Source organism: Salmo salar, chromosome ssa12, assembly GCF_905237065.1.
Source record: "Salmo salar chromosome ssa12, Ssal_v3.1, whole genome shotgun sequence".
In the NCBI taxonomy this organism is placed as follows: Eukaryota; Metazoa; Chordata; class Actinopteri; order Salmoniformes; family Salmonidae; genus Salmo; species Salmo salar.
In genome coordinates, this window is record NC_059453.1 from 67,558,557 (window position 1) to 67,585,157 (window position 26,601).

Here is a 26,601-nt window from a genome sequence, read left to right on the forward strand (position 1 = left end):
ATCCCCCTTTTCCCCAACTCTTCAATTCAGGAAGTCTGAGGAGAGCTCCTGGCAACCCTCCAAATCCCTACAGACTCCACAACCCCTTACCACAAGAAATAAATACATAGATAAGAAATAAGGGCATCAAATATGAACCCATCCATCACAAAGAGACTATTATTACTTCTCTGTTTTGGAAACCCTCACCAAGCACACTATAACCAGTGTGTATTTCTATTTTCCTTTTTTATGAAAATGGTTTTCATTGTATATCGGCCTGTATAATGCTGCATCGTGGGACACTGAAGATAGGGCACTCATTTTTAAGCCTGGTCGTAGCTCCACAATCTTAACAAACCACTGCAGCAGCCCTCCATAAACATGCGTGGGGCGGTGTATATTCAGGGTTTAAGGGATGAAGGGGCTGCGATAGGTCCTGACACAAGCCCTTCTGTTCTCCCATCCCCCCTCCCCCTCTATGCTTCCCTGGTCTCAGCCCACACAGTCACATGCACGCGTGCGCTAAACTGTCCCCCCCCATCATCTGTGACTCAGCTCACACAGCTGCGATAGAGGAGGGTGGCTAACGTTTGAGAAGGGGAAAGAGAGGGAGGGAAAGAAAGAGAGAGACGCAGAGGCAGACAGAGCGAGCGTACAATATACAAAAGAGAGCAGGAGCACAGAACGAGAGAAAGAGAGATGGAAGACAGGGAGGCTGCAGACATCTTTGCTATCAACAATGGAGCATGAAGCTCTGGTAAGGCGATAGGCAGACATTGGGGAGGGGAGTGACATTGAGGAGAGGGGGTCTTGTGTGACCAAGGGGAGGGTGGGGGGGTGGGGGGGAGAAGGATGGGCCTCCAACATAGACCTGCAGTGGCACTGCCAATCTTGGATTAAACAGTATGGTAATGTTCTCAAATGAATCTGTCACTGCACAGGTTTTGTCTCATCATCCTTTTATGTTGATGTCCATTCTCATTGACACGGTGCATGTCTCCTCCTCATATGTGAAGACCCCTTTTTTTTATGCCATAGCCGTCTGTCATCCCCCTGCTTCTGCTCTGGTTTCCTGGAACATCGGTCATTGCTGTGTGTGTGTGTGTGTGTGTGTGTGTGTGTGTGTGTGTGTGTGTGTGTGTGTGTGTGTGTGTGTGTGTGTGTGTGTGTGTGTGTGTGTGTGTGTGTGTGTGTGTGTGTGTGTGTGTGTGTGTGTGTGTGTGTGTGTGTGTGTGTGTGTGTGTGTGTGTGTGTGTGTTATTTTTGTCTTATTATCCATCCAGAGAGGAAGGAACATTGTGTATTTCTTCCCTTCTTCATCCAGTCTGTAACTACATAAGCTTTAGCTCTCATTGGAATAAAATGAATAGATGAATATCCTGGTATTGTAGTGCCTGCAGTCATTTGTCCTTTAAAATCCTATGCTTATGTTCCAATGCAGCTACCTGATTGTAACCTACTTTGTTAAAGTGTCGCCTTGCTTGTCAGTGGATCTGTTGGAAAATAGTTCAGGGCCGTTGGGCATATCTGAGACCTCTTTCACATGCTAGGAAAATGGTAATAAATCCTCAGTGGCCTGACCAGGTGAATTAGGGTAGCACTCACTGAGAGATGTGTGGTGTCAGTTGTCTTCCCTAGTTCCTGTCTGCTATGCTGGGGTTGGTGACAGTGATGTTGTGATGTCTTCCCAGTCAACAGGGGGTAATAATTAAACACAACAAATCTCCCATCAGAAACAACTAGATGTTTTTTCATCCTATGTAAACAGTCCACAGATGGTTATGTCTTTCAGTTAGATCTTGTTACGAGGTTCATCACTGAGGGAGATTAGACCTCCATTGTTTGTTGAGCTGCCTGCCACGTTGCAGGGTAGAAGTGATGGAGTACCCCCCCAGGCTTATGTCATGCAGCATCACACCACTAAATCATACATCACACAAGCTTCAAAAGGATAGAATTGGTAGTGCAGATTTTTATACAAAGCAGGCGACTGTTGTGTTTTATTAACTAAAATAGCTAATTATCATGGTATGCATCATTGTCTTAGGCCTAACCCTCATCATCACCATCATCAGGGCAATGTGTTAAGATATTCATGTGAATTAAAATATACACGATATATACAAAAGTATGTGGATGCCCCTTAAAATTAGTGGATTTGGCTATTTCAGCCCCACCCATTGCTGACAGGTGTATAAAATCGAGCACACAGCCATGCAATCTCCATAGACAAACATTGGCAGTAGAATGGCCTTACTAAAGAGCTCAGTGACTTTCAATGTGGCACTGTCATAGGATGCCACCTTTCCAACAAGCGAGTTTGACAAATTCCTGCCCTGCTAGAGCTGCCCCGGTCAACTGTAAGTGCTGTTATTGTGAAGTGGAAATGTCTAAGAGCAACAACGGCTCAGCTGCGAAGTGGTAGGCCACACAAGCACACAGAACGGGACCACCGAGTGCTGAAATGCATAGCGCGTAAAAATCGCCTGTCCTCGGTTGCAACACTCACCACCGAGTTCCAAACTGCCTCTGGAAGCAATGTCAGCACAATAACTGTTCGTCGAGAGCTTTAGGAAATGTGTTTCCATGGCTGAGCAGCCTTGCACAAGTATAAGATCACCATGCGCAATGCCAAGCCTCGGCTGGAGTGGTGTAAAGCTCGTCGCCATTGGACTCTGGAGCAGTGGAAACTCGTTCACTGGACTGATGAATCACGCCTCACCATCTGGCAGTTCACCCCCAATGCATAGTGCCAACTAAAGTTTGGTGGAGGAGGAATAATGGTCTGGGGCTGTTTTTCATGTTTCGGGTTAGACCACTTAGTTCCAATGAAGGGAAATCTTAACGCTACAGCATACAATTACATTCTAGACGATTTTGTGCTTCAAACTTTGTGGCAACAGTTTGGGGAAGGCCCTTTCCTGTTTCAGCATGACAATGCCCCCGTGCACAAAGCGAGGTCCATACAGAAATGGTTTGTCGAGATCGGTGTGGAAGAACTTGACTTGACAACCCCATCGAACACCTTTGGGATGATTTGGTACACCAACTTTGAGCCAGGACTAATTGCCCAATATCAGTGCCTGACCTCACTAATGCTCTTGTGTGGCTGAATGGAAGCAAGTCCCTGCAGCAATGTTCCAACATCAAGTGGAAAGCCTTCCCAGAAGAGTGGAGGCTGTTATAGCAGCAACGGGGGGACTAACTCCATATTAATGGCCAGGATTTTGGAATGAGATGTTCGACGAGCAGGTGTCCACATACTTCTGGTCATGTAGTGTATATATTTTGCGTTTACATTTACAGTATGCATTGTGAAAACACTTTTATTGAGTAAACCTTGATGGGAATGAGATCTGTTTATTAAAGCTAGTGTCCTTAGTTACTACATCCATTTTTGGTATAATAAATTAATGATATATACCCATTGATTTCTTGAAGATAAAATATATAAATGCCTCATGAGTTTGGTTCAACTGTCGTTCCCTATCAGAACCCAAAATATACACTAAACAATGTAAATGTAAACAAACACTGTATAGCCTCCAAACATGGCTAGATGGTCAGTCCTTGCATCCATAGCACTGTTTATGAATTTGAGAGTGGTAACTTTACATCAATCATGGCAACCACTTTCTTTCTGTCTGTGCACTCTGTTACCCCCCCTTCCCTGCTTAGCTGGATAAAAGCGAAGTGACAACATTGTGCCCGCCCCCCTCAGCCAGCCATGGTGGCTCTGACAGTAACATCAGCTTGGACGGGGCCGGGGTGGGGTCTGAAGGTTCAGGAGTCGTCGATCCTCAGCGAACGCGGCTCGCTCTGGAGCACCTGCAGCAGAAGATCCTGAAGATCACTGAGCAGATTCGCATAGAACAGGAGGCGCGAGATGACAACGTAGCTGAGTACCTGAAGCTGGCCCACAACGCAGACAAGCTGCAGGCCTCGCGCATCAAACAGGTGTTTGAGAAGAAGAACCAGAAGTCTGCACAGACCATCGCCCACCTGCACAAGAAGCTAGATCACTACCACAAGAAGCTGAAGGAGATAGAGCAGGTGAGTGTGTGTGTGTGTTTTACCCTGACTGCAGATTTCTGACGAGATGATACATTGTCACTTTCTAAGTAGGGTTGGACGGTATCTACATTACCATATTGATTCCCATATAATTTTTGTGGAAGTAGTTCCATAACAGCGGGTAGTCAAAAATACCTATTTCAATACCTGGGTTTGAAAAAACAAGACATGAGATGTCACTATCTAAAGAAAAACTTGTATAATAGAAAAACAAATAAGAATGATTAGCTTTATTTTTCAACCACTACACACATTGATTGCAGGTATTTATTTAAAAAGTACAAATATTGACTGTTTCCATGGTATTGTAAATCACATCACCAGTACTTCAAAATACATTGGTATACAGTATTATCGTATACTTACCCAACCCTATTCCTAACTAGATTATATGAGTATTTGGTTCAGACTGTTACCTCTTATTGATGTGTTTATGTTCTCTGATCTCCATTCTCTGTCGTCTCACCTCCACCATGCCACTTTTATTTCCATCCCTTTCTCCCCACTTCTCCATCCATATATCTACTGCTCCTTCACATCCTGTCAATCTATTTCCTTCCTCTTCCCCCTGCCCCATTTATTTTAATTTCTCCCTCTCATCTTCCATCCCCCGTCCTCCCTCTACCCTCCTTATAGAATGGTCCAGCTCGTCAGCCTAAGGATGTGCTGCGGGACATGCAGCAGGGGCTGAAGGACATGGGGGCCAATGTACGAGCAGGGTTCCATGGCTTTGGCGGGGGTATGGTGGATGGGGTCAAAGGAGGGGTGGAAGGGGTCAAAGGAGCTGTGGTGTCTAAGCCACGGGAGTTCGCCAGCTTGATCCGCAACAAATTTGGCAGTGCAGACAACATTTCCCACCTCATAGAGGATGGGGTGGGAGGGCACTCGGAAGATGTGCCTGCACAAAGAGCCCTGAGTGGCAGTGCCACCCTGGTCTCCAGCCCCAAGTACGGCAGCGACGACGAGTGCTCCAGTGCCTCCTCTGGCTCAGCGCCAGGCAGTCACTCAGGTTGGGCCGGGGGAGGAGGTGGGATGTCGGGGCATGGGCAGGCTGGCCTGGGGAGCCCCAGACTGGAAGGGCACCACCACCACCACCACCACCACATCCACAGCTCCTGGGACACTCTGCTGGAAGGCCTGCAGGAGATCAAGGCCAGCCAGGCCCACATGGAGGACGCCATCGAGGACATGAAGAGTCAGCTGCAGAGTGACTACTCCTACATGACCCAGTGCCTACAGGAGGAGAGATACAGGTACAGACCAACACCTAGGCCAAGACACAGAGCATGAAATGAGAGTTGGTGGTATACATTGTTCTCACACTAACTGCTGAACAAACTGATTTGCTTTTAGCTTGTTTCAGGCCAGCAGTGTAAATCATGTTCAGTGTTTTCACTCTACATGATTTATGCTGAATGATATTCATGAGGATAATTAAATAGGTCAGTAAAACTGGTACAACAGGTTTGGTACATTTCAAATTGTCAAAATCAGAAGTAGTTGCTTTAACACATCAAATCGATTCTCAAATTAAGTGGATTGAGAGACACCTTGAAAACACAATAAATATGTACAAATCTTTCTCTAACTCGCTGAATTGGTCTTCACTTTGCTGGTCTAAATTATACATACATTTTTACCTATCTTTCTTTTTAGGTACGAGCGACTGGAAGAGCAGCTGAATGACTTGACAGAGCTGCACCAGAATGAGATGACTAATCTGAAACAGGAGCTGGCCAGCATAGAGGAGAAAGTGGCCTACCAGTCCTATGAGAGAGCCAGAGACATTCAGGTAGATACTTGGATTTACAGTATAATATGTACTAAGATAGCACAATACCTTTTCTGTATGACTCCAGAAATTAGCCCCTAATTCTGTTGTAACTTTGTGTGTGTGTGTGTGTGTGTGTGTGTGTGTGTGTGTGTGTGTGTGTGTGTGTGTGTGTGTGTTTGTTTGTGTGGTGTGTATACATGCAGGAAGCAGTGGAGTCGTGCCTGACTCGCATCACTAAGTTGGAGCTCCAGCAGCAGCAGCAGCAGGTGGTGCAGTTGGAGGGTGTGGAGAACGCCAACGCCCGCGCCTTACTGGGCAAACTCATCAACATCATCCTGGCACTCATGGCTGTAGTGCTGGTCTTTGTCTCCACCCTGGCCAACTTCATCACCCCACTCATGAAGACCCGAGCACGGGTGGCCGCAACAATCATGCTGGCCCTTTTCCTGTTCATCCTCTGGAAGCACTGGGACTTCCTGGAGCTGTGGCTACTGCCCAGCTGAGCTCCCCACAGCCAATCACCCACTCCCCTGTGTCTGAGTGACCAGGATGTGGATAGAGGGACCAGATTGATACACTAAGCTGCCCCAGACAAACTAAAAGTCTGGAACTCAGTCATATTTCTGAAAGAAAACCGTTGCACTTTTTTTCATAGGGTTTATGCTTGGAGAGTTGTACTTATGAGTGTTATAAGGCACAAAACCTTTTTTTACAAAGTAACTGAGGAAGACTCCCTTTGGATGGCAGATGGTGGCCATTTTTGGTTGAGAGAGACTTTTTAGGAGGTGATTTAATGGTGATTACAAGGAACCCGAGAAACTATCTGCCTGGTCGCTTGGCAACTCAAGCATTTGCTCTTTCTCTTGACTAATCTAGTGGCGTCAACTCACCATCGTAGTCACTATGATTTCATTACAATATGAGAATTAATGTTGAAATCTCAAAAAATTGTAGTATAGGCCTACACTTAAAAGTGATAATAGATAGAATAACAAATTATGCTTTGCTAAACCACGTTTGCTGTTAAAGTTCCTTTGTATTGAGCCATTTGTATATTTGGAGGACATGGCTAAGCAAAAGGATTGCTTTTTTGCTGAATGTTAGGGTATGTACTACTCATGCATGTCCTCACTTGTGCATTTATACCTATGTGATGCACTTGGCATGAGTAACATTCCAACACCAACAAAAATACACTTTGCTCTTTTCTCACTATTCTGTTGTCTATAGACAGTTTGTACCTAAATGTTCCTCTCCATATTAATTCTAAAACAGTCAACTAAATCACTTCTGGTGTTTTAACTACACTTTTTGGGTGCATCAATCGTTTTCGTCTCTTATGTGTGATGTAAAGAACAACTTTGGAGGTCCAGGACGTATTCTGGTGAGATGGATCCTCACAACTACTGAATTATCTATTAGCTATTCTGAGCATCAATGCCATTTCATAACCACTGTTGTAGAGCAGCTAAGAATCTATGTAATGTCAGATCCACAGCATGTTTGACCATTGCTTCCATATTTCTATCCAGTTTGCTAACTCCATCACAACTCTGTTCCATTCTTAATAAATCAATTCTGAAACTATGCTAATGTTGCATGATATTGGAAAGTCGGATGGTTCTCATGGAACTGTGTACATCTTACAGTATCGACTACAGAGAGAAGAATAATACTACGTAATCAGTGATGACCTGTAATCTGTATCATGAAAAAGGTACTAATTTCAAAGACAGTCCCTCAATGTACTCCCCTGCAAAATTGAACTCCAGGCTTGTTCAAGCTAAAGGTTTGTATATCAACTCCCTGTAGGAGACAGTTTGTTTAAGCAGTAACCTATAATAAGTGCATCTTTTTACTAATCGAGTGTCCATCATTTCAGTGTGGGCTGGGTTGAATTTACAATTGGTTTCACATCTAAAATACTGTATGTGCTTACAGACATGCAGTAACAGCCTCTAAAAGTAATGCAGTGAACAGCCTCTAAAAATAATTCTGTAATCCTTTAATCCACATATGTGACCAGGTGAACGGTAACCAATTGGATTTCAAATGGTTTGGGAAAGACAACACATATGTTTGTTCTGTTGCCAGAATTTAGTAGTTCACTATTCTTAGCAACAGTACAAAATAAACTAACTATGGAACACTTAAAGGATAAGACTGAGCCTTAAAAAGAACGATTTGTCATGGTTGCCAGGTGCAGTTAGACCTCCCTTGATCAATTTACAAAAATAATATCCATATTTTCCACCAGGAGGTGCCTTTGTGCAGATGAAACTCACCTATGGGATTGTGGATATGGATATTATTTTTGTAAATTGATCAAGGGAGGTCATACATGTTCAAGGAAATTCTTATTGGATGTGCTAGTAGTTACCGCGACAAAATCAAGAACTTTACTGAACCTGAAAAATGTACTCTCGAAAAACACAGTAAGCTAATATAGTGAGAAACACTGCCAGTTTAAGACAGCCCATCAATGTAAGAGGGTACAGCTGGTAGTACATTAACAAAATATGCAAGTGACACACAAAAATGTAAGTATTTTCTTGTTTTTTAATCATTGTCAGGCAAACCCCATACGACAATTACATTGATGACAGGTGCTTTTACAATACAGAAGAGATCATGACAGGCCAATGGAAAGGCCATACCTGACCTTAAAAAGTAAGACATTCATCGTCATTAGATTATTCCAACTTTTACAGTTCACATAAATGAATTTTGTACACTGAACAAAAATATAAACGCAACATGTAAAGTGTTGGTCCCATGTTTCATGAGCGGAAATAAAAGATCCCAGAACTGTTCCATACACACAAAAGCATATTTCTCCCAAATTCTGTGCACAAATTGGTTTACACATCCCTGTTAGTGAGGATTTCTCCTTTGCCAAGATAATCCATTCACCTGACAGGGGTGGCATATCAATAAACTGATTAAACAGCATGATCATTACACAGGTGAACCATGTGCTAGGGACAATAAAAAGGCCACTAAAATGTGCAGTTTTGTCACAACACAAAGCTACAGATGTCTCACGTTGAGGGACTATAGGAAAGTAGATGAAACTGTGGGTTTGCACAACCAAAGAATTTCTACACAAACTGTCAGAAACAGTCTCAGAGAAGCTCATCTGTATGCACACCATGGTCTTGACCTGACTGCAGTTCAGCGTCGTAACCGACCAGTGGGCAAATGATAATCTTCCATGGCCACTGGCACACTAGAGAAATGTACTCTTCACGGATGAATCCCGGTTTCAACTGTACCAGGCAGATGGCAGACAGTGTGTATGGCATAGTGTGGGTGAGCGGTTTGCTGATTTCAACTTTGTGAACAGAGTGGCGGTGGGGTTATGGTATGGGCAGGCATAAGCTAGGACAACGAACACAATTGCATTTTATCGACGTCAATTTAAATGCAGAGATACCGTGCCGAGATCCTGCAGCCCATTGTCGTGCCATTCAGCCGCCGCCATCACCTAATGTTTCAGTATGATAATGCACGGCCCCATGTCGCAAGGATCTGCACAGAATTCCTGGAAGCTGAAAACGCCACAGTTCTTTCATGGCCTGCTTACGCACAAGACATGTCACCCATTGAGCATGTTTGGGATGCTCTGGATTGAAGTGTACGACAGCGTGTTCAAGTTCCCGACAATATCCAGCAACTTCCCACAGCCATTGAAGAGGAGTGGGACAACATTCCACAGGCCACAATCAACAGCCTGATAAATTCTATGCGAAGGAGATGTGTTGAGATGAGGCAAATAGTGTTCACACCAGATACTGACTGGTTTTCTGTTCCACACCCCTACTTTTTTTTTAAGGTATCTGTGACCAACCGATGCATATCTGTATTCTCTGTCATGTGAAATCCATAGATTAGGGGCTAATGAATTCATTTAAACTGACTGATTTCCTTATATGTACACTCTAACTCAGTAAAATCTTTGAAATTTTTGCATGTTGCGTTTATATTTTTGTTCAGTGTATTTGATTCATATCAAGACCAGCAGTACAATAACTCTTGGGAACCTGGCAAACTAAGACCCCAAATAGAAACAGCAGAGTAGAAAAAACTACGTATTACAAAGCTGAAGAATTCCTGATTTTATCTTGATGTCATGTCATGATGTCACACATATATTGCTTGCAGGTGCTCCACTCCAGTGAAATGGATACCCCTCTTAACCCAAACAATTATCCCAACAACACACTCTCCAATATCTCAGTCCTTTGTTTCATTCTTCCATCCATTTCTACCGATGAACAGAGTTACAGTGCACCGGACTCCAACCAGAGCCTAAACTAGCCTCTACAATTAAGGTAGGAGGAGAAGAGAGCTGCCACATGACATAGAAGTCAATAAAAGATCAGAAGGAGCCCATTGATCATGGGATCAATGACCTAAGCCCCTCCTCCATAAAGGTGCAGCATGACGCCAGTTGGCTCAATACAGTTCCCATCCATCTCCAAAGTAGCTTTCTGACACACAACTCCATACCTCTGTTCAAGGTAGGGAAACGGAGTACATACAGGAATATCTACACACCATATATACCGTTCATTCTGTTGGCCCAGACCAAGGCCTTAAAGCCTGAGATATCCACAGCAGAACGTGTCAGAACGAGAGAGGTCATAGTGAGATACAGATGACACTGGGTTGGAGACTAAAATGCCCTTGGCTGACATCTCATTGTGGTTGAGAATACAGAACAGAGGTAGGCTAGGCAACATTGGTTATGGAGTGTCTGATAGTATCTGCAGGCTTGCCGTAATCCACCCAGGCTCTGAATCACCTGATGCAATTAATAATCTTTGATCCTGAGCCACAAAGGAAACTCAATTAGTTTAGACACAGAAGATTTCCTATTCCGTTCCAAATGGCTTGTGTTCATCACCCCAGGAGGGAGATAAACATTGGTGAGGATGAGGCAAGTTAACTCCTATACAATGTAAAGCACTTTGACACCTGGTGAAATATATAACTAACCGTGATCAACATTGCCTTCCCTTGTGGTACAACGTTCGGTAGCTGTCACATGGCTGTTAGCATACCAGACTCAACAAATGTGGGCTGAGTTGTTTCAAGCCAAGGGAAATCTAGGAGTAAACCAGGATGTAGCTTGGTAGAGGGAGTGTAACATGCCCAGGCAGACCTCTAGGCAACAGACACAGATATAGGTCTCAGTCCCCCAGACTAGGTAGACATCAGTCAGGTAGTACACCCTGGTCTAGGGTGTAGGAGGGAGAGGGGCCTAGGCAGACCTCTGGGTATAGAACAAAATGTAGGCCTGAGTGTTGCACACCTCCTCCACACTGCACACGTTCATCTCAGAGTCATTACAGTGGACCCAGAAACCTGGAAACACACACAGGGAGAGGGCTGGTTACGGCTTGGTAAACTGTGCCACCTACAGTCCCAACAGCAACTCATGTAATCTCACAGTATCAGGTTATACGGGGCAGCAGGTAACCTAGTGGTTAGAGCGTTGGACCAGTAACCGAAAGGTTGCAAGATCGAATCCCCGAGCTGACAAGGTAAAAATCTGTCGTTCTGTCCCTGAACAAGGCAGTTAATCCACTGTTCCTAGGCCGTCATTGAAAATAAGTATTTGTTCTTAACTGACTTGCCGAGTTAAATAAAGGTAAAAAAAAAATACAAAATAAAAATACAAAATATTCGGAGCAAAACGTTTATGACAGTTATTACAGGCTATTCTAAGACAGAGTTGTTAGCTTGGATGCAAGTTTCTGGTATCTTGGTCCCACTTACCTCCCTCGGTGTTGTAGCAGTATGCCGTGTAGTGCCCTGAGCCAAAGCCTTTCCCGTGGTGCATGACTACAGCAGACAGGTCGTAGGTGTAGCCCTCTCTGTGAACCGACTGGCCCGAGTCTGTGCAGCAGTAGGGCTCTATGTTCAAAACCTGGTCAAAGGCCACATGGACGCCAATCTTCTCCCTGTGGTTCCGGCCTGACCATCTGTCACAGAACAGGGATTGGTTTTATGCCTGTCCTTGTTACAAGACATCCCCTTGCAGAAATGTACAATCTTACCAACTAAACCATAACACACATTTGGAAACCAAGAAGGACAGACAATCGGTGGGTGTAAATCTTGACTGTGTAAGCAGACCAAGTCTTCAAATGCAGTAGACAAACTGGGTGTTTGAATACATGCTTCCTGCAAATGTAATAAATGCTCTGAATGACCAGTATGGACTAAAGTTCAGGGGCTAACCTGAAGCGTTTGAGGTGCAGCCGTAGAACCTGAGGTAGGCGGTAGATCAGCAGCTGCTTACATGCCTCTGACAGAATCAGGGGCTTGTGGGACGTCTTCCGTCTTTTCCCTGACAATTATAAAACATACAGGTCACATACGTGTAACATTTGTGTGACATGGAGGTACAGTACGTAACCACTAGAAAAGCAAAACTATATTGTGATTACCCTAAAAGCACAAACTCAGTTTCACTTTCAATATCAATCAATTGGCTAATTAGTCAAATAAAACCTAGCTCGAAATGAGAGAAACACACAATAGTGCTCCCCTGCTTGTAGTCCTTGAAAACAGAATTTAGTTACCTCGGGTTCATTCAGCCATTCCTATGGGAAAACACATACTTAGGAGATCTTATAGGTTTTGTTCTATGAGATAATATCAGTCAGTTAACATGATCTTTATGAATGACGCCTTTGTGCTTTTTTTAAATTAAATGCTTAAAAATTCAAAAAGTGACTTCAGTTGATTAAGATCTCATAGAACAAAATGTATAAGATCTCCTAAGCTTGTGCTCATCACAGACATTATTTTCAGCGTGTATCTAAAACCTACAAAAACTCCATTAATTTCCCCATAGGCTTTGTCCAACAAACCATGGCGGCATTAGTGCCTACAAAAAGACGCCATTACTATTGCTCTCTATAGGCCTACTTCCCTAACCATGATTCTGGTCGAATAGCTGAATAAAAAGAACAGCAAAATACACTACAGGAGGATTTGTCTATTCCATTAACAGACAGTCTCTGTCCCAGTACTAACTGTTGCAGTGGTTGCAAGCATAGATGCTGCCCTCCAGAGCCTCTGTCTCAGTGAACTTGGCCAGCATCTCAGTGAGGGAGCAGCTGCGCTGGTTGGCCAGAGACGCAGCCGAGCCCTTCTCCGTGCTGTGGTAGCGCTCCGGGAACTCCAGGGACAGGTCCCAGAACGGCTCCACCGTGTTCGACTTGTGCTTACAGGACAGACAAGTCACCTGGAGGGATAAAGGAATAACCAAGCAAACATTTCACCAAGGGGTTATTGTTTGAAAAACCAGACAGAGCCGACAGCTAAGTCCTGGTTTGCAACTGTGATTAATAAACAAGTGAATACCCTCAGCCATGATAGGGTGCTGAAGGTCAAACCTAAATGAATGTGTTGAGTACTGTTGTCATGGGAATGAGTAGAGTCCCTTACCTGGCTGAGTAGCTGTCCGTGAAAGATCGTGTTGAGGACCTTGAGCACCTGCTTGGACAGCTTCCTCTGGGTGATAGGGATGACGATCCTGCGCTTGCTGCCCTCTGACTCCAGCTCTTGCTGCACCTTGTCCAGCAGCTCACACAGGAACTCCTGGGCATCCTGCTGGTCGTAGCCGCGGAACGCTGGGATCAGGTTCCACACAGAGTGCAGCATGGCAAAGGGCGACACCAACGACCATCGGCCAGACCACATGACCCTGAACAGTGTGTGCAGCTCGTGGCACAGTGACATCTGCTGGCGGGTGGAGGATCGCGGCTCCTTGGGCTGGACCAGCTCTGCTGCGTTTAGGCAGGGGGGCGAGCTCTGCTTGCTGACAGCAGGGAGACCCCCACTGGCTGCCTTCCCCATGCCACGTCCCAGAGGGCAGCCTGGTGTGGCTGCACTACCACTCCCCACCACAGTCCCAGCCACACCCTGGTTTGTCTTGGCCAGCAGCTCCTCACTCTCACACATGTCCAATGTGAGGAAGCACTCCCTGAATTTCTGCAGGTGGCTCAGCACCTGTAAGATAGAGTTCATGTAGCACGTGTTCCCAAGGTTGCGTAGCCCAGTGACCCCCGGGGCCAGTCTACGACGGGTCGCTTTATGGGAGGAGTAGTACCTCCGTACTTTGAGTTTACGAGTCCTGCCATTGCTGGGGGGCTTCAGGGATAGAAGGGAGGGTTTTTTAGGCGGAGGCAGACGCTCCGGAGGGTCGCGGAACTTCAGGGGGATAAGTGTGATGGTTGAGCGGGGCGCCTGGGTGAGCAGCCTGGCACTCTTCCTGGGCGGCACATTGGCCAGCTCTCCCATGAGTCTCCTCTTCATCTCATTCTTCTGGCGCCGGACCTCCTCCTTCTCCTGCTCGAGTTTCTCCTCCCGCTGGCTCTGTTCCTCCTGCTGCCGGTTCCTCCAGCGGCGCAGCATCTTCCCCAGCAGCACCTTCCTTCGGTGCCACAGGGCCGTCTGCATGGCAGGCTGGGGCCCGCTCTCGCCCACCCAGGGGTTGCAGTCACCCCCTGCAGAGGAGCGCAGGGAGCGCCTGCCAGGGCTACGCACAGTGGAGAGCGCCCCCCGCAGGAGCTTGAGGTCTCCTTCAGCATTGTCGTTGAGCACATAGTCTCCACAGGCGAAGCAGAAGACGTCCAGCTCCCGCACTTCCATGGCCAGGGGGTGGTTTGACTCCTGGAAGTGTTTGAGGGAGTGCTCTTCCATGAAGCGGCCACAGGCCACGTGAGAGCACTTGAGACAGGCCCACACTGACTCGGTGGTGCAGCAGTCCATGCAGCGCCATTTCTGTGAGTTAAGGATGGAGTGTTCGTGGCCTAGGCGAAGACGCCCCACGTGCTTACAGCGGTCCATCTCTCCAGATGCACATGTGCCTGCCCACAGCGTCAGGACACACGCCTCTGTGCCAAGCAGCAGCTCATCCTGCAGGAGGGAAAAGGAGATCAACTTCAGTAAATCACAGGGATAGAAATCAACCGCTTCATTTCAGATATGCTAAATACAAAATGTGTTCTCTATTTGAAAGTAAACTGACTGGTGTAGGGTGTGGAAAAGATTGAGGACTAAGAATATGAACTTGAAAACCATGTAAGCTTGTTTTACTTACTGTAAAAAAACACTGTGCGCTGATTTAAGTCAGTGTTCTTTCAACATAAGCAAAGGGACCTTCACAGGTGCAATCAATCAGCTTCACTCATGTCTGGTTCAGGATCCTGAATAAACTGAAAATAAAATCGGAAAAGAGGTTGTGCTTGTATAGCGAATTTTTTTTTTTACATAACAGTTGACAGATTGAGCCATTCATTTGAGCAAAGCAAATGCGTTTCTAACAAACTTAAAGCATGTAGCTAGTTCACTAAGTCTGAACATTTACTCGACAGTTTCTTAGCAGAATTTAACACAGTTTATAAACAAATCATAATCATGTTAGGCAATTGAGTTGAGCAGTTTAACACTATTAGTCTGACTTAAAACGAAGAAACAATCGATTTATCCATAACAACAAACAAAGGGATCAAACTGCATACTTTTTTTTCTGCTGGTCAACATGCATTGGTTTGGCGACCAATCATTTCGTTCGATTCAAACTACTAACTAGCTAACTTAGGTTAGCAGTTTTCCATCTTGGCTTGCCAACTGGCACCAGTTTTGCCATATAACGTGGCGTCTCGGCTCGTGCCACAATGAAAATGTAACGTTAGCTACTCACTCCAGCTGACCACTCGACGCGGGTTAGAGAGTGTGTTCTTGTTCACTTAACTAGCAAGTTCCAACTTATTGTCATGTTTAATTAGCTATAACGTTAACTAGCTCGCCAATAGACAGATATCCAGCTACTTGTTGGTAACGTTAGCTAACGTTAACTACCAAGCTAGCTAGCTATGAAGGTTAGCTAGCTAGGGCGATTAAGTTTTATAACACATTCACTGTATTTCTTCAATCATTTGGCTAATGGTACAATAGCCGACATTGTGATCAAATAAAGAAAATGTTTTAAAAAAACACCTCAATGGTGTCCCTTATACCGGTGTAATGTATTTATTTAGTTTAACACATTGCAGGGAAACAATAGCCTAATGGCTAGCATTTGCTAAGCTAGCTAGGCTTGCTAGCCATCAGAACAAAGACTAGTCTGAAATCCACTCTTGTGAACACTGAACAACTTCTAGTTGATATGGTTGACTACACGGAGGGGGGAAAACAATCACTGCGGTTTTGTCATCTAACTAGCTAGCTTGCTAGCTAGAATCCACATAGCCGCAATGTAAACAAAGCTAAATGTGTCGTATATAAACTTTTGAGTACATCTTCAAACAAAACACCGGGAGGTCAACATACAAATAAAGTCACTGATTCTCAGAAAACCTGCAATGTAGCTATCTAGCTAACGGTAACATGAACCCATAACTTTCAGAGGTTGACAAAACAGTTCACGACAATGTCAGTAGTTGATCCATAAAATAACTGTTTGTTGTATTTGTAAAAAATACAAAATGAATTTCGCTTCTATTTACCGCCATCATCTGCACGCGAAAGCTGTTTTAGACCTCGAGACAACCGAACTATTTCGGTCCTGGAATCAAGTCATTCTGATTGGATTGAACTGATCCCTCTTCCGTCGAGCTTTAGCTCTCATTGGTACAGACAGGATGTAGCGTTCATTACTATGGTCGTGAAAAGATCCAAACTGATCGGATGGTTATTATTACCATACCAAACCATTTTTGTTATTACCCATAGTAGTCCTCATGAGCTCAGTTGGTAAACCCAATGTCATTTTTACAAGTCATGGCTTTTCACCTGGAGACTGATTCATTATTGGCATACTTTTCCCATTCATAATAGCTGACAAAGTCCCCTATAAACCATTCACGACAGGACTGTACTTGGTGAAAAACACCAGCAACAGGATACGAAATATGCATATGTTTAATAAGTCTAATATATTTCCGAAAATATTGTTATGAAAAAGAGGAGCTTAATCAAGTAAGGTAAACATAGGTTTATTGAGTTTAAAAAAACAGTGTTACAAAGTGTTGTCAGAAATTTTTTACATCAAAATAACCAACTATTAGTAGGACCATAATGCCCAGATCAAACATTGGTATCTAAACTGAAGGTTCTTTAAACCAATTACTCACAAGGATAATCCACAAGACATTTGGGACACAGCATTATTCCTTCAAGAGTTCAGACTTCAACCAGTAAGGTTTTGTTCTCATTTTTGCCATGATATATTCCTTGCAGTGGTTGTGAAATCCTTTGATCAGTTTGAGTTGCTGTACTGACACTCAGTACAATTTAAGTTACACAACATTGTGGTTTAAGATTACATGTTGCTTGTGTTGGGGTGTGGAGGAAGTACTGCTGTCCTCTTGGTGGTGCTTCTTTATCATCTGAGATTATCCAGGACATTCCTGCTGCCATGAAGATGTCAACGCGTGGTCCCTGGGAGCACCTGCTGTTTGCGCACTTTGCTGAACAACTCCAGGTACTGGGTCATGGTGTCAACACAGTCCGCGGGCACATAGAGGCCCTCAGGCTTGGTGGCGAACACAGAGGGCAGCTCCGGAATGCTGGGGCCCAGAAAGCTTTGCATGAACTCTTTCATCAGGTTCCAGCAGTCCCCAGGGACCACACAGGGACAGTACTCCACCTAAACAAATAAAGAGATTTGATCGTGGATATCAGTTTAGAAAAAGTGTAACACAGATCAAAAACCCCCTTTACCCTCCATTTTGATAATTGGATGTACAGACCACTCACCTCTACTGAAATGCCCCTTGCGCTGGAGCTCATTGTTACTGCTCCAACCTTTATCAGGAAATCACAATAGCGGTAGCGGGAACCACGGCTCTCTACCTTGTGTCCCTTGGCGTTCTGGAAGTGGCTTTTCAGCTTAATCATGAGCACGTCAAAGTTTCCATCTGCTGTGAGGCAGGGACCTCCTTCAAACAGGGCTAAGCAGCTCAGGGGGGTTTCTGAGTTATGCATCACATACAGGAGTTTGGTGGGCTGGCCTGTGACAAACCGAGAGAAAAGAAAGACGGTTGTTGCCCCCTTGTGGGTATTTGAAGGATGTAGTCCAATGGATTACATGATAGGATATGAAAGACAATTTTGTTTAAGTCATAGCTTTGCAGTACAACTTTAGTTACCGCTGGCATTTCCTGTGGCATGGTACGTCTCACAGTCCACAGTAAAGTTTCCCTGCTTCACAGCGCCCAACTGCTCCAACTTCTTGTGCAGAATGTCTATTGTCTGCTGCACACTCTTTCCCTCTGCCAAAGGCACCTGACACACACTAAGCAAGGGAGACAGCACACAGACTATAACTGTTAATAACATTAAGATATTGTTCAGCATTAACTTACTGATTTCCAAAAATCACATATTGAAACAATGTCAGATCTGAATGGTGATGTATGATGATAGGAAGCTTGGAAGAAAAATCAACCAGGTGACAGATCATTGAGTTGTGTACTGTTCCATGTGGATCCACATGGGATCTAGGGCCATGTAAAATACCAGGTGTGATAAGTAACGTAGCTAGCTAGCAATTTATATTTTGTTAGTGGTTAGATACAAGTTTGATAAAAAAAAGCAAACAATAGAATCTCACCAAGTCACCCCCATTGATTCAAGACGTTTGTTATTTTCTTACTACGAAAATGAACACGCTTCCTGCTGAAAAATTGTCTGTTTCCGGTATTAGGAGGAAATTAGGTAATCTGTCTGCGCCTACGTTTTTCTCGTGCGAAGAACATTTTAATACACTTATTTTGTTCATATACATTTTTTGAAGATGGAACATTCCAATATATCCAGTAATACATACCAAAGACATATGCGCTGTTTCCTTTTCTAAATCTCTCTGGTATTATGTTTCGCCTCCGATAGTACGTCACTTCCGTTGGATAAAAAAAGCACGTGTGTTGACTGGAACTTTGGTGAGAATTTCCACATGAGCTACTTTATGAATTGTTAAACTAGGTAGCTAGATTAATAGTACATTTCGAACAGGTCTGTATAATAAACTAGCACAGATGCCGAAAGTGAAGAAGCCCAAAGGAGGAGGTGGGGAGAAAAGTGGCGACGGAATGGTTGCGCTTGCTGACCAGATTCTTCAAGGGGATATGGTTCGAGTACATGGCCGAGTGAAGACCAGGGATCAACGGGGAGAAGATGAAGACGAGTACGTGGACGAACGCCTATCAAGGAAGATCCTGGAGCAGGCACGAATCCAACAAGAAGAACTACAGACAGAATATGGTTTGGCACCAGAGGTCAAGAAAAAGCAAGCCACTTTTTTAGGTAACGTTGAGGTGGATTTACAAGCCAGAAAATGCTTATCTGCTTTTGTTTTTTTGTCTTGCTAGCTAGCTATCCACAACAACCACACATTACTTTACACTTGACTACTGATAACTTTTGCATGGAGGTCAATTCCAGTCATTATTATTCTTGAAGTGTTGTGCTATGCTCAGTTATACTGGTGGTACAATTTCATGGAATATGGATGTTGTCTTATATCCTTACAGGGCCAGATTCTCAGGATGCAGACTCTGATGAGGAGTGGCCGGCACTGGGTGAAGCCGGGGCCGGTGAGGAGGAAGAGGCAAACTGTGGGACAGAAGTGGTGGTGGACCCAGAGGATGAGAAAGCTATGCAGATGTTCATGAACAAGAATCCTCCCATGAGGTACAGTATGATGCCCCAAAACGCTGTGCCAAACCACTGAGCTAAAAACCTTTATTGCAGTGAAAAATCTTGATGATGAATGATTTGCCATTTTTTGTCTTTTTATTTAATTTGTGTGTTAAAGACACCTAGATTCAATTGAATGACAAGAGCACTATCATTCCATAAAAGTGAATTTCATGTTGTCTCTTCCAAAAAAGAATCATAACTTTGTAGCTGAATATGGATTTCCTCAGTGTTGTTCTGGTTTTTCTTTCAGACGAACTCTAGCAGACATCATCATGGAGAAGATCACAGAGAAGCAGACAGAGGTGGGGACAGTGATGTCTGAGGTGTCAGGAAGACCCATGCCCCAGCTGGACCCAAGGATCATTGAAGTGTACAAAGGTGTCAACAAGGTAAGCCGTGCACCTGCGACCTCCTGTATTAATTTGCTTGGCCACCTGTTATTTTCCACTTAATCAGATTTCAGTCAGAACAGTCGGAGGCTGAATATTGCCAACTATTATTAACTTGTTTTTTCGGTTGCTCCAGGTTCTGTCAAGATATCGTAGCGGCAAGCTGCCCAAAGCTTTCAAGATCATTCCAGCGCTGTCAAACTGGGAGCAGGTTCTGTACTTGACAGAGCCTGAGACCTGGACTGCTGCTGCTATGTACCAGGCAACAAGGTCTGATAAAAACTTAACAGGATGATTTGTTAACATCTATTAAAAACCTTTATTTAATTATTAGAAAGCACTTTATGGATATTCATGACCGACTCTTGATTTTTCTTCTTTCTGAACAGAATCTTCTCATCCAATCTGAAGGAGCGAATGGCCCAACGGTTCTACAACTTGGTGCTACTGCCAAGGATACGAGATGACATTGCAGAGTATAAAAAACTAAACTTCCACCTGTACATGGCCCTGAAGAAGGCTCTTTTCAAGCCAGGGGCATGGTTCAAAGGTGAGACAAATCAAGAACATGTATCAAAGGGGAAATAGTCAGGTAGATCATTTAAAAGCTTGGTTGATAATCAATGTATGGTTGCCAGGATGTAATAATGGGGGGTGAAAGTAATTAAGATAATACACATTATCTGTCAGGTATTCAACATTTTTGCCAAGGATACTACTTAGTGGGTTTTGTTCTGAGTTCACTTTGGCAATCAGCCAAAATACAGTCATCGTCACTAGGTGGCAGTATTGTCTAACCAGATCACAGACTGAACCAGATTTAGAAAGTTCTTTCAGCTCTTTGTGAATTTGGTTGGGTTGCCCAAAAAGTCACATATTGCAGCTTTAACATTTCTTGTGCATTTGTACTATGTGTTGTACAGTATTTTATCTATTTGTTTCCAGGTAATGACTTTGTACCCCTTAACCTAGTATATGTTTGTGTTACTGTGTGTTCACACATTTCTCTTTTTCTCACTCAGGCATCCTCATCCCGCTCTGTGAATCTGGAACATGTACTCTGAGGGAGGCTATCATCATTGGCAGCATACTCACTAAGTGCTCAATCCCTGTACTGCACTCCAGGTAAGAGACACTCTTTTACCTGCGTTATGTGTGTAATTTTGTAAGGTCTATGATGCCCTAATGCGACTGCTCGGCTTGCCACTTGGCTAGGGACTTGGTTTTTAACCGTGGCAGCTTGACTGTTGCTGATCATGTAAGTGGGAATTCATGTGAATGTATGGTACAACAGTATTTAAGGTAGTAGAACAGCATGGCTTGTCAGAAAATAATGCGGTAAACAAATGACTGATTCTCTCTGCAGCGCTGCCATGCTGAAACTGGCAGAGATGGAATACAATGGAGCCAACAGCATCTTCCTGCGACTCTTACTGGATAAAAAATACGCCCTGCCCTTCCGTGTCCTGGATGCCCTGGTCGGCCACTTCCTGTCCTTCCGCAGTGAGAAGCGTGTCCTTCCTGTGCTGTGGCACCAGAGTCTGCTTACCCTGGCACAGCGCTACAAGGCCGACTTGGCGTCCGAACAGAAGGCTGCTCTACTGGAGCTACTTAAGGTGCAGACACACCCACAGATTTCTGCAGAGATCCGTCGGGAGCTGCAGAACTCAGAGTCCCGTGATCTGGAAACCGCTATGCCTGTCACAATGGCCATGGACTGAGTATGGAGCTGAGCAAGGCCGCACCCTCTCAGTCCCCACCTTTCCCCTCTTTCTCCCCAACGTACCATCATTTACTAAACTGCCCACAACACATACACGTATGAACTGTTTTCCCCCTGCCAAATGCTCTATCATTGCTATGGAGACAAGAGTAAAGGCCACGAGATGGATTACAGATTAACATTCATTCAACATCCTGACTATCAAAGTGATATTATGGAATTCCTTTCTGATGTGCAAGTGAGGATGTCATTAACAAACTGAAATACATAACTGTTGTAAACATACATTACATTTATTGAGTGGAAATGATAGAGATGTGTTTGCTAGTTTTGAAGCAATGTCAGTTTCACAAGTAAAGATAATCTACAGCTGACTTGTTTGTATGACACCTACATTTCCAAAGGAATTTAGAGAAGCAACAGCACACTGACCCTTTTGGTGGGAAAAAAAACTATTTTCAATGAGTGCATGTTTGTAACATGGTTAAGTAGCTAATGAAGGAAAATTATACAAAATACTATTCAAATGTTACTGTAAAAATTAACATTTTGAATAAATTATTTCCTTGGTTTAAAGTGAAACGTCTGAAGTTGCATTGCTACCATTCACAAAAAAATCCCAGAGATGCTGACTGGTATCCTGGCCAGGTGTGACAGCTTGAGCGTTTCTGAAATTCCCACAGTGTTGGGGACAAGAGGGCATTTCACAGCTAGCTAGAACTCGTACCTATGGATGCCTGTTCCCGCTACCCAAAAACAAATCTGACTATGAGATAGTAAGTCTGGATCATGGATGTTGAATAGTCCTGCAGATCTGCCCCCTTTAAAGGGGCAGTCTGGGATTCAAACTAACAAAGCACACACCCTGCCACTTTATTTGGTAAACAGCTGAGGAATGGGGCAGGAGAAATGTAACCACTCTCAAATACATAGTATACACAAGGACTCTCACATATGGATACAAGGACTGACTATCCATGAGATCAAAATGATAGTTATGTTTCACTATATGGATCACTCCAATATATTGGTATCACTCTGCGGTGGAGGGATACATCTGAGGTGAGGATTTACTCCCGTGTATGGATAAAGTAATCCTTCTAACCCCCCCCCCTTAAAAGATTTAGATGCACTATTGTAAAGTGGTTGTTCCACTGGATATCATAAGGTGAATGCACCATTTTGTAAGTCGCTCTGGATAAGAGCGTCTGCTAAATGACTTAAATGTAATGTAAATGTGTACACCTGCTGGGGTCCGCCCCTATATATAGACCCCATGGCCGCGACACACGTTCTCTTTCATTTTCTCGGCGGATGGCCGTATGGTTTGAGGTATAAACTTTCTGAAGTTCGCTTGGTAAGTGTAATATCTTGTGTGGATGTATACTCACTGGCTGTTTGCAGCCTGGAGCAGCTGGCCACATGCCCAGCCCCTCTTGAGTGCTGCACGCGGTTGATCTGTATCTTCTGCCCATGGTTTGTCGTTTCGTTAGCATTACACTACGACTCTGTGTGCATTAAACCGGTAGGTAATATTGCAGTTGGCGTAAAACCCCAAAAAACTAATCAAATCCATTATCATGTTGCTGTTCTTTTGTCTGCCTGTTTTTCCCACAGGGGCCCTGTGTTTGCAGATACTGGGTCATTTATTTCTCAACGGGTTCCTATTCCTCCAAGCGGGTCACGACATAAGCTCTCCCAGGGCGTCGGACCCCTGCTCCGTGGCCTTGTTGGCTTGGCTGAACTTAAGGCTTCCCTTTGTGACAGGTATGATGGTGGCATCCCCTCTGGGGATCCGCATACTTTGTGTATGCACTGCCTGGGTTTGAGCCACACGGTGAGGGCGGTGAAGCGCCCTACTGGATGCCTGTTTTGTGTGGTGTTCTCAGAACGCCTGCACATGGCACGATTGGAGGCCATGCGCGAGTGGGTCAGCCAGGCTCAGGCTGGGGACGAGCTCCCCCAGGAGTGATGCGTCAGCGAGCTGTTAGTCTCTCGGCTGGACCCGGTACTCCTCCCAGGAAGCGTGGCCGGAGCCACCGCAGGCAGAGCCCGTCTGCTACCAGTCCTGGACAGGGGCATGAGTCGGACCCCTGGAACCACCTTGAATGGAGGGCGCATGCCCTGCGTCAGGAGGTTGATAGCTTCGATGGCGAGGACAGCTGTTCCCTGTTGGCCAGTGATAGGCTGTTCCTGGGGGGCGATGCTGGCACTGTTCACCCCCGTGAGTGGGGCTACCAGGCTGACAGGCCATCAGAAGCCGCCAGCGGGGCTTCATAGCCCCCAGTGGCTCAGCAGGCCTACCTGCAGACTCTGTTTTCCTGGCTGCAGGAGGGCACATAGGAGATCCTCTGGGAAGTGATGGAGGTGTCTCGTCTGCTTTCCCTGCTCCAGAGGGATGTGGCCCACGCCAACGGACGGGCCATGGTGCAGGTGGTTACCTCCCGGCGCCATCTCTGGCTGGCCCAATCCCGTCTGCCACCTGCTCTCCAGAGCACATTTGCCACTCACCCCATCACCCCAGGGCTGACGTTTGGCCCAGGGGTTGATGACATTCTAGAGCAGACCGATAAGGTTCGCAGGGACCGGGAGACCCTGAGACGGTTCATGTTGACTCCTCAGGATTGTTGATCCTCAATTACCTGGATGATTGGCTGATTTGTGCCCCAACCAGGACCGAGGTCCTGTCAGACAGAGACATGCTCCTGACCCACATTGGCAGGCTGGGCATTACTGTAAACGACAAGAAGAGTCATCTGACGCACACCCAGAGGGTGGCCTTTATTGGCATATATTTGGACTCAGTCCAAGGGTTCAGGCGATCTTATCTTGCCTCGACCACTTTCGGCAGGGGCGGGTGGTATCCGCCCTGACCTGCCAATGCCTGTTGGGCTTGCTGACGGTGGCCTTGTTGCTGATTCCTCTAGGTCTGCTCCATTTCCGGCCTCTTATACGGTGGTTCAGCTCCCACCGGCTGCACACGAAGCCCCACCTTCACCGCCAGCTGCGGGTGACCACACCGGGCCTCAGGGCATTGTTGAGGTGGCGCTGTCCCTCCTTTCAGGTGGGGTGGAGATGCTGAGGATGTGCCACCGGGAGCTGGTCAGCACAGACGCCTCCCATCGGCTGGGGGGGTGTGACCAAGGGCAGGTTGGCCAGCAGCTGTTGGCTACCCCCTCGGAGTGGCAGGCACATCAATACACTAGAGCTCTGAGCTGTACTGCTGGCCCTGCAGTCTTTCTTTCCACATGCGAAGGGGAGACATGTCCTGGTGAGAACGGACAACACCACAGTGGTGGCTAACATCAACCATCAGGGTGGACCTAGGTCCCACCACCTCAATCTTAAAGCACGGGAGCTACTTCTCTGGGCTCATGGACGACTAGTGTCTCTATGAGCAGATGTAACCGATGTGAAATGGCTAGTTAGTTAGCGGTGGTGCGCGCTAATAGCGTTTCAATCGGTGACGTCACTCGCTCTGAGACTTGAAGTAGGGTTTCCCCTTGCGTTGCAAGGGCTGCGGCTTTTGTGGCGCGATGGGTAACGATGCTTCGTGGGGTGTCAGTTGTTGATGTGTGCAAGGGTCCCTGGTTCGAGCCCGGGTTGGGGCGAAGAGAGGGACGGAACCTTCACTGTTACATTGATGCTGTTGACCCGGATCATTGGTTGCTGCGGAAAAGGAGGAGGTCAAAGGGGGGGTGAGTGTAACCGATGTGAAATGGCTAGTTAGTTAGCGGTGGTGCGCGCTAATAGCGTTTCAATCGGTGACGTCACTCGCTCTGAGACTTGAAGTAGGGTTTCCCCTTGCGTTGCAAGGGCTGCGGCTTTTGTGTCGCGATGGGTAACGTTGCTTCGTGGGGTGTCAGTTGTTGATGTGTGCAAGGGTCCCTGGTTCGAGCCCAGGTTGGGGCGAAGAGAGGGACGGAACCTACACTGTTACACAGAGCACGCACCTGGCATCCTGAGTGTGGCAACGGATATGCTCTCGAGGGAGGGCCCGCCACCTTGGGACTGGAGCCTACATCCCCAGGTGGTGCCGCACCTGTGGGACAAGTTCGGGAGGGCGCAGGTGGACCTGTTTGCCTCCCTGGACAATGCACACTGCCTCCTGTAGTACTCCATGTCGGAGCCACCAGGGCCTCTGGGCTTGGATGCTCTGGCGCACGATTGGCCAGGGCTGGAGCTTTACGCATTTCCCCCCTTTTTCCCTGATCCAGGCTGTGCTGGACAGGACCAGGATGGCAGAGCATCGTCTGCTTCTGGTGGCCCCATACTGCCCCAGACGACCCTGGTTCAGCCTTCTCCTGTCCCTGTTGTGTGGGACACCTTGGCAACTTCCCCTGAAACCGGACTTGCTCCCTCAGGCCGGGGGAACTCTGTGGCATCCGAGGCCGCACCGCCTCAGTCTGTGGGCTTGGCCACTGAAAGGCACCAATGGTCCATGTTAGGACTACAGGGGATGAAATGAACACCATGTAGAGCACAAGGGCGCCGGCTACAACCGTGGCATACCAGTTGTGCTGGCGGTTGCTCTGCTCTTGGTGCACTGGTATTGAGGTTGTGCCCGAGTCATGCGGGGTGCAGTATGTCATCCAGTCTCTCTTGGATGAGGGCTTGGCAGCCTCTACACTGAGAGGGTATTTGGCCGCTATATCTGTCTGCCATGTGGGGTGGATGGACAGGCCAGTGGGGTGCCTTCCCTTGATCTGCAGTTTTATGAAGGGGGTTTGTCACCTGCGTCCCGCTAGGAACCCCTCAATGGCGAGCTGGGATCTGGATGTGGTCTTGGCAGCTTTGGCAAAGCCGCCTTTCGAACCGTTTGAAGTCTGCCTCCCTGAAACACCTCACTATGATGGTGATTTTTGGTAGCGATTACTTCCATGTAGATGGTGGGTGAGCTCCATGCTTTTTCAGTAAGTTCTGAGTGCTACCGG

At 45.9% G+C, this 26,601-nt stretch overlaps 4 protein-coding genes across 5 annotated transcripts; 2 read left to right on the plus strand and 2 right to left on the minus strand.

The window, feature by feature from the left end:
- The first annotated feature begins 516 nt into the window (after window positions 1-516).
- tmcc2 (transmembrane and coiled-coil domain family 2) lies at window positions 517-7,419 on the plus strand. Its single transcript, XM_014132996.2, has 5 exons — window positions 517-739; window positions 3,661-4,035; window positions 4,693-5,309; window positions 5,713-5,848; window positions 6,034-7,419. The coding sequence occupies exons 1-5, from the start codon at window positions 722-724 to the stop codon at window positions 6,331-6,333; spliced, it is 1,446 nt and encodes a 481-aa protein (XP_013988471.1). The 5' UTR covers window positions 517-721; the 3' UTR covers window positions 6,334-7,419.
- Window positions 7,420-8,369: 950 nt separating this feature from the next.
- usp49 (ubiquitin specific peptidase 49) lies at window positions 8,370-16,506 on the minus strand. Of its 2 annotated transcripts, none has more exons than XM_014132994.2 (7): window positions 16,360-16,506; window positions 14,952-15,066; window positions 13,295-14,767; window positions 12,881-13,091; window positions 12,080-12,188; window positions 11,615-11,820; window positions 8,370-11,200 (listed from the first exon to the last, which is right to left on the minus strand). In XM_014132994.2, the coding sequence occupies exons 3-7, from the start codon at window positions 14,696-14,698 to the stop codon at window positions 11,097-11,099; spliced, it is 2,034 nt and encodes a 677-aa protein (XP_013988469.1). In that variant the 5' UTR covers window positions 14,699-14,767; window positions 14,952-15,066; window positions 16,360-16,506; the 3' UTR covers window positions 8,370-11,096. The 2 variants fall into 2 exon arrangements, with proteins under 2 accessions (XP_013988469.1, XP_013988470.1); XM_014132995.2 differs by lacking the exon at window positions 16,360-16,506 and adding an exon at window positions 15,373-16,350.
- Window positions 16,507-16,835: 329 nt separating this feature from the next.
- med20 (mediator complex subunit 20) lies at window positions 16,836-18,552 on the minus strand. Its single transcript, NM_001140883.1, is given in 4 exon segments — window positions 16,836-17,501; window positions 17,612-17,865; window positions 18,004-18,149; window positions 18,468-18,552. Coding segments are annotated over 4 exon segments (636 nt in total). The 5' UTR covers window positions 18,482-18,552; the 3' UTR covers window positions 16,836-17,279.
- Window positions 18,553-18,763: 211 nt separating this feature from the next.
- Window positions 18,764-22,249, plus strand: bysl (bystin-like). The gene is given in 7 exon segments (NM_001140320.1): window positions 18,764-19,159; window positions 19,387-19,546; window positions 19,806-19,944; window positions 20,081-20,214; window positions 20,334-20,494; window positions 20,967-21,069; window positions 21,311-22,249. Coding segments are annotated over 7 exon segments (1,320 nt in total). The 5' UTR covers window positions 18,764-18,891; the 3' UTR covers window positions 21,666-22,249.
- Window positions 22,250-26,601: the final 4,352 nt, after the last annotated feature.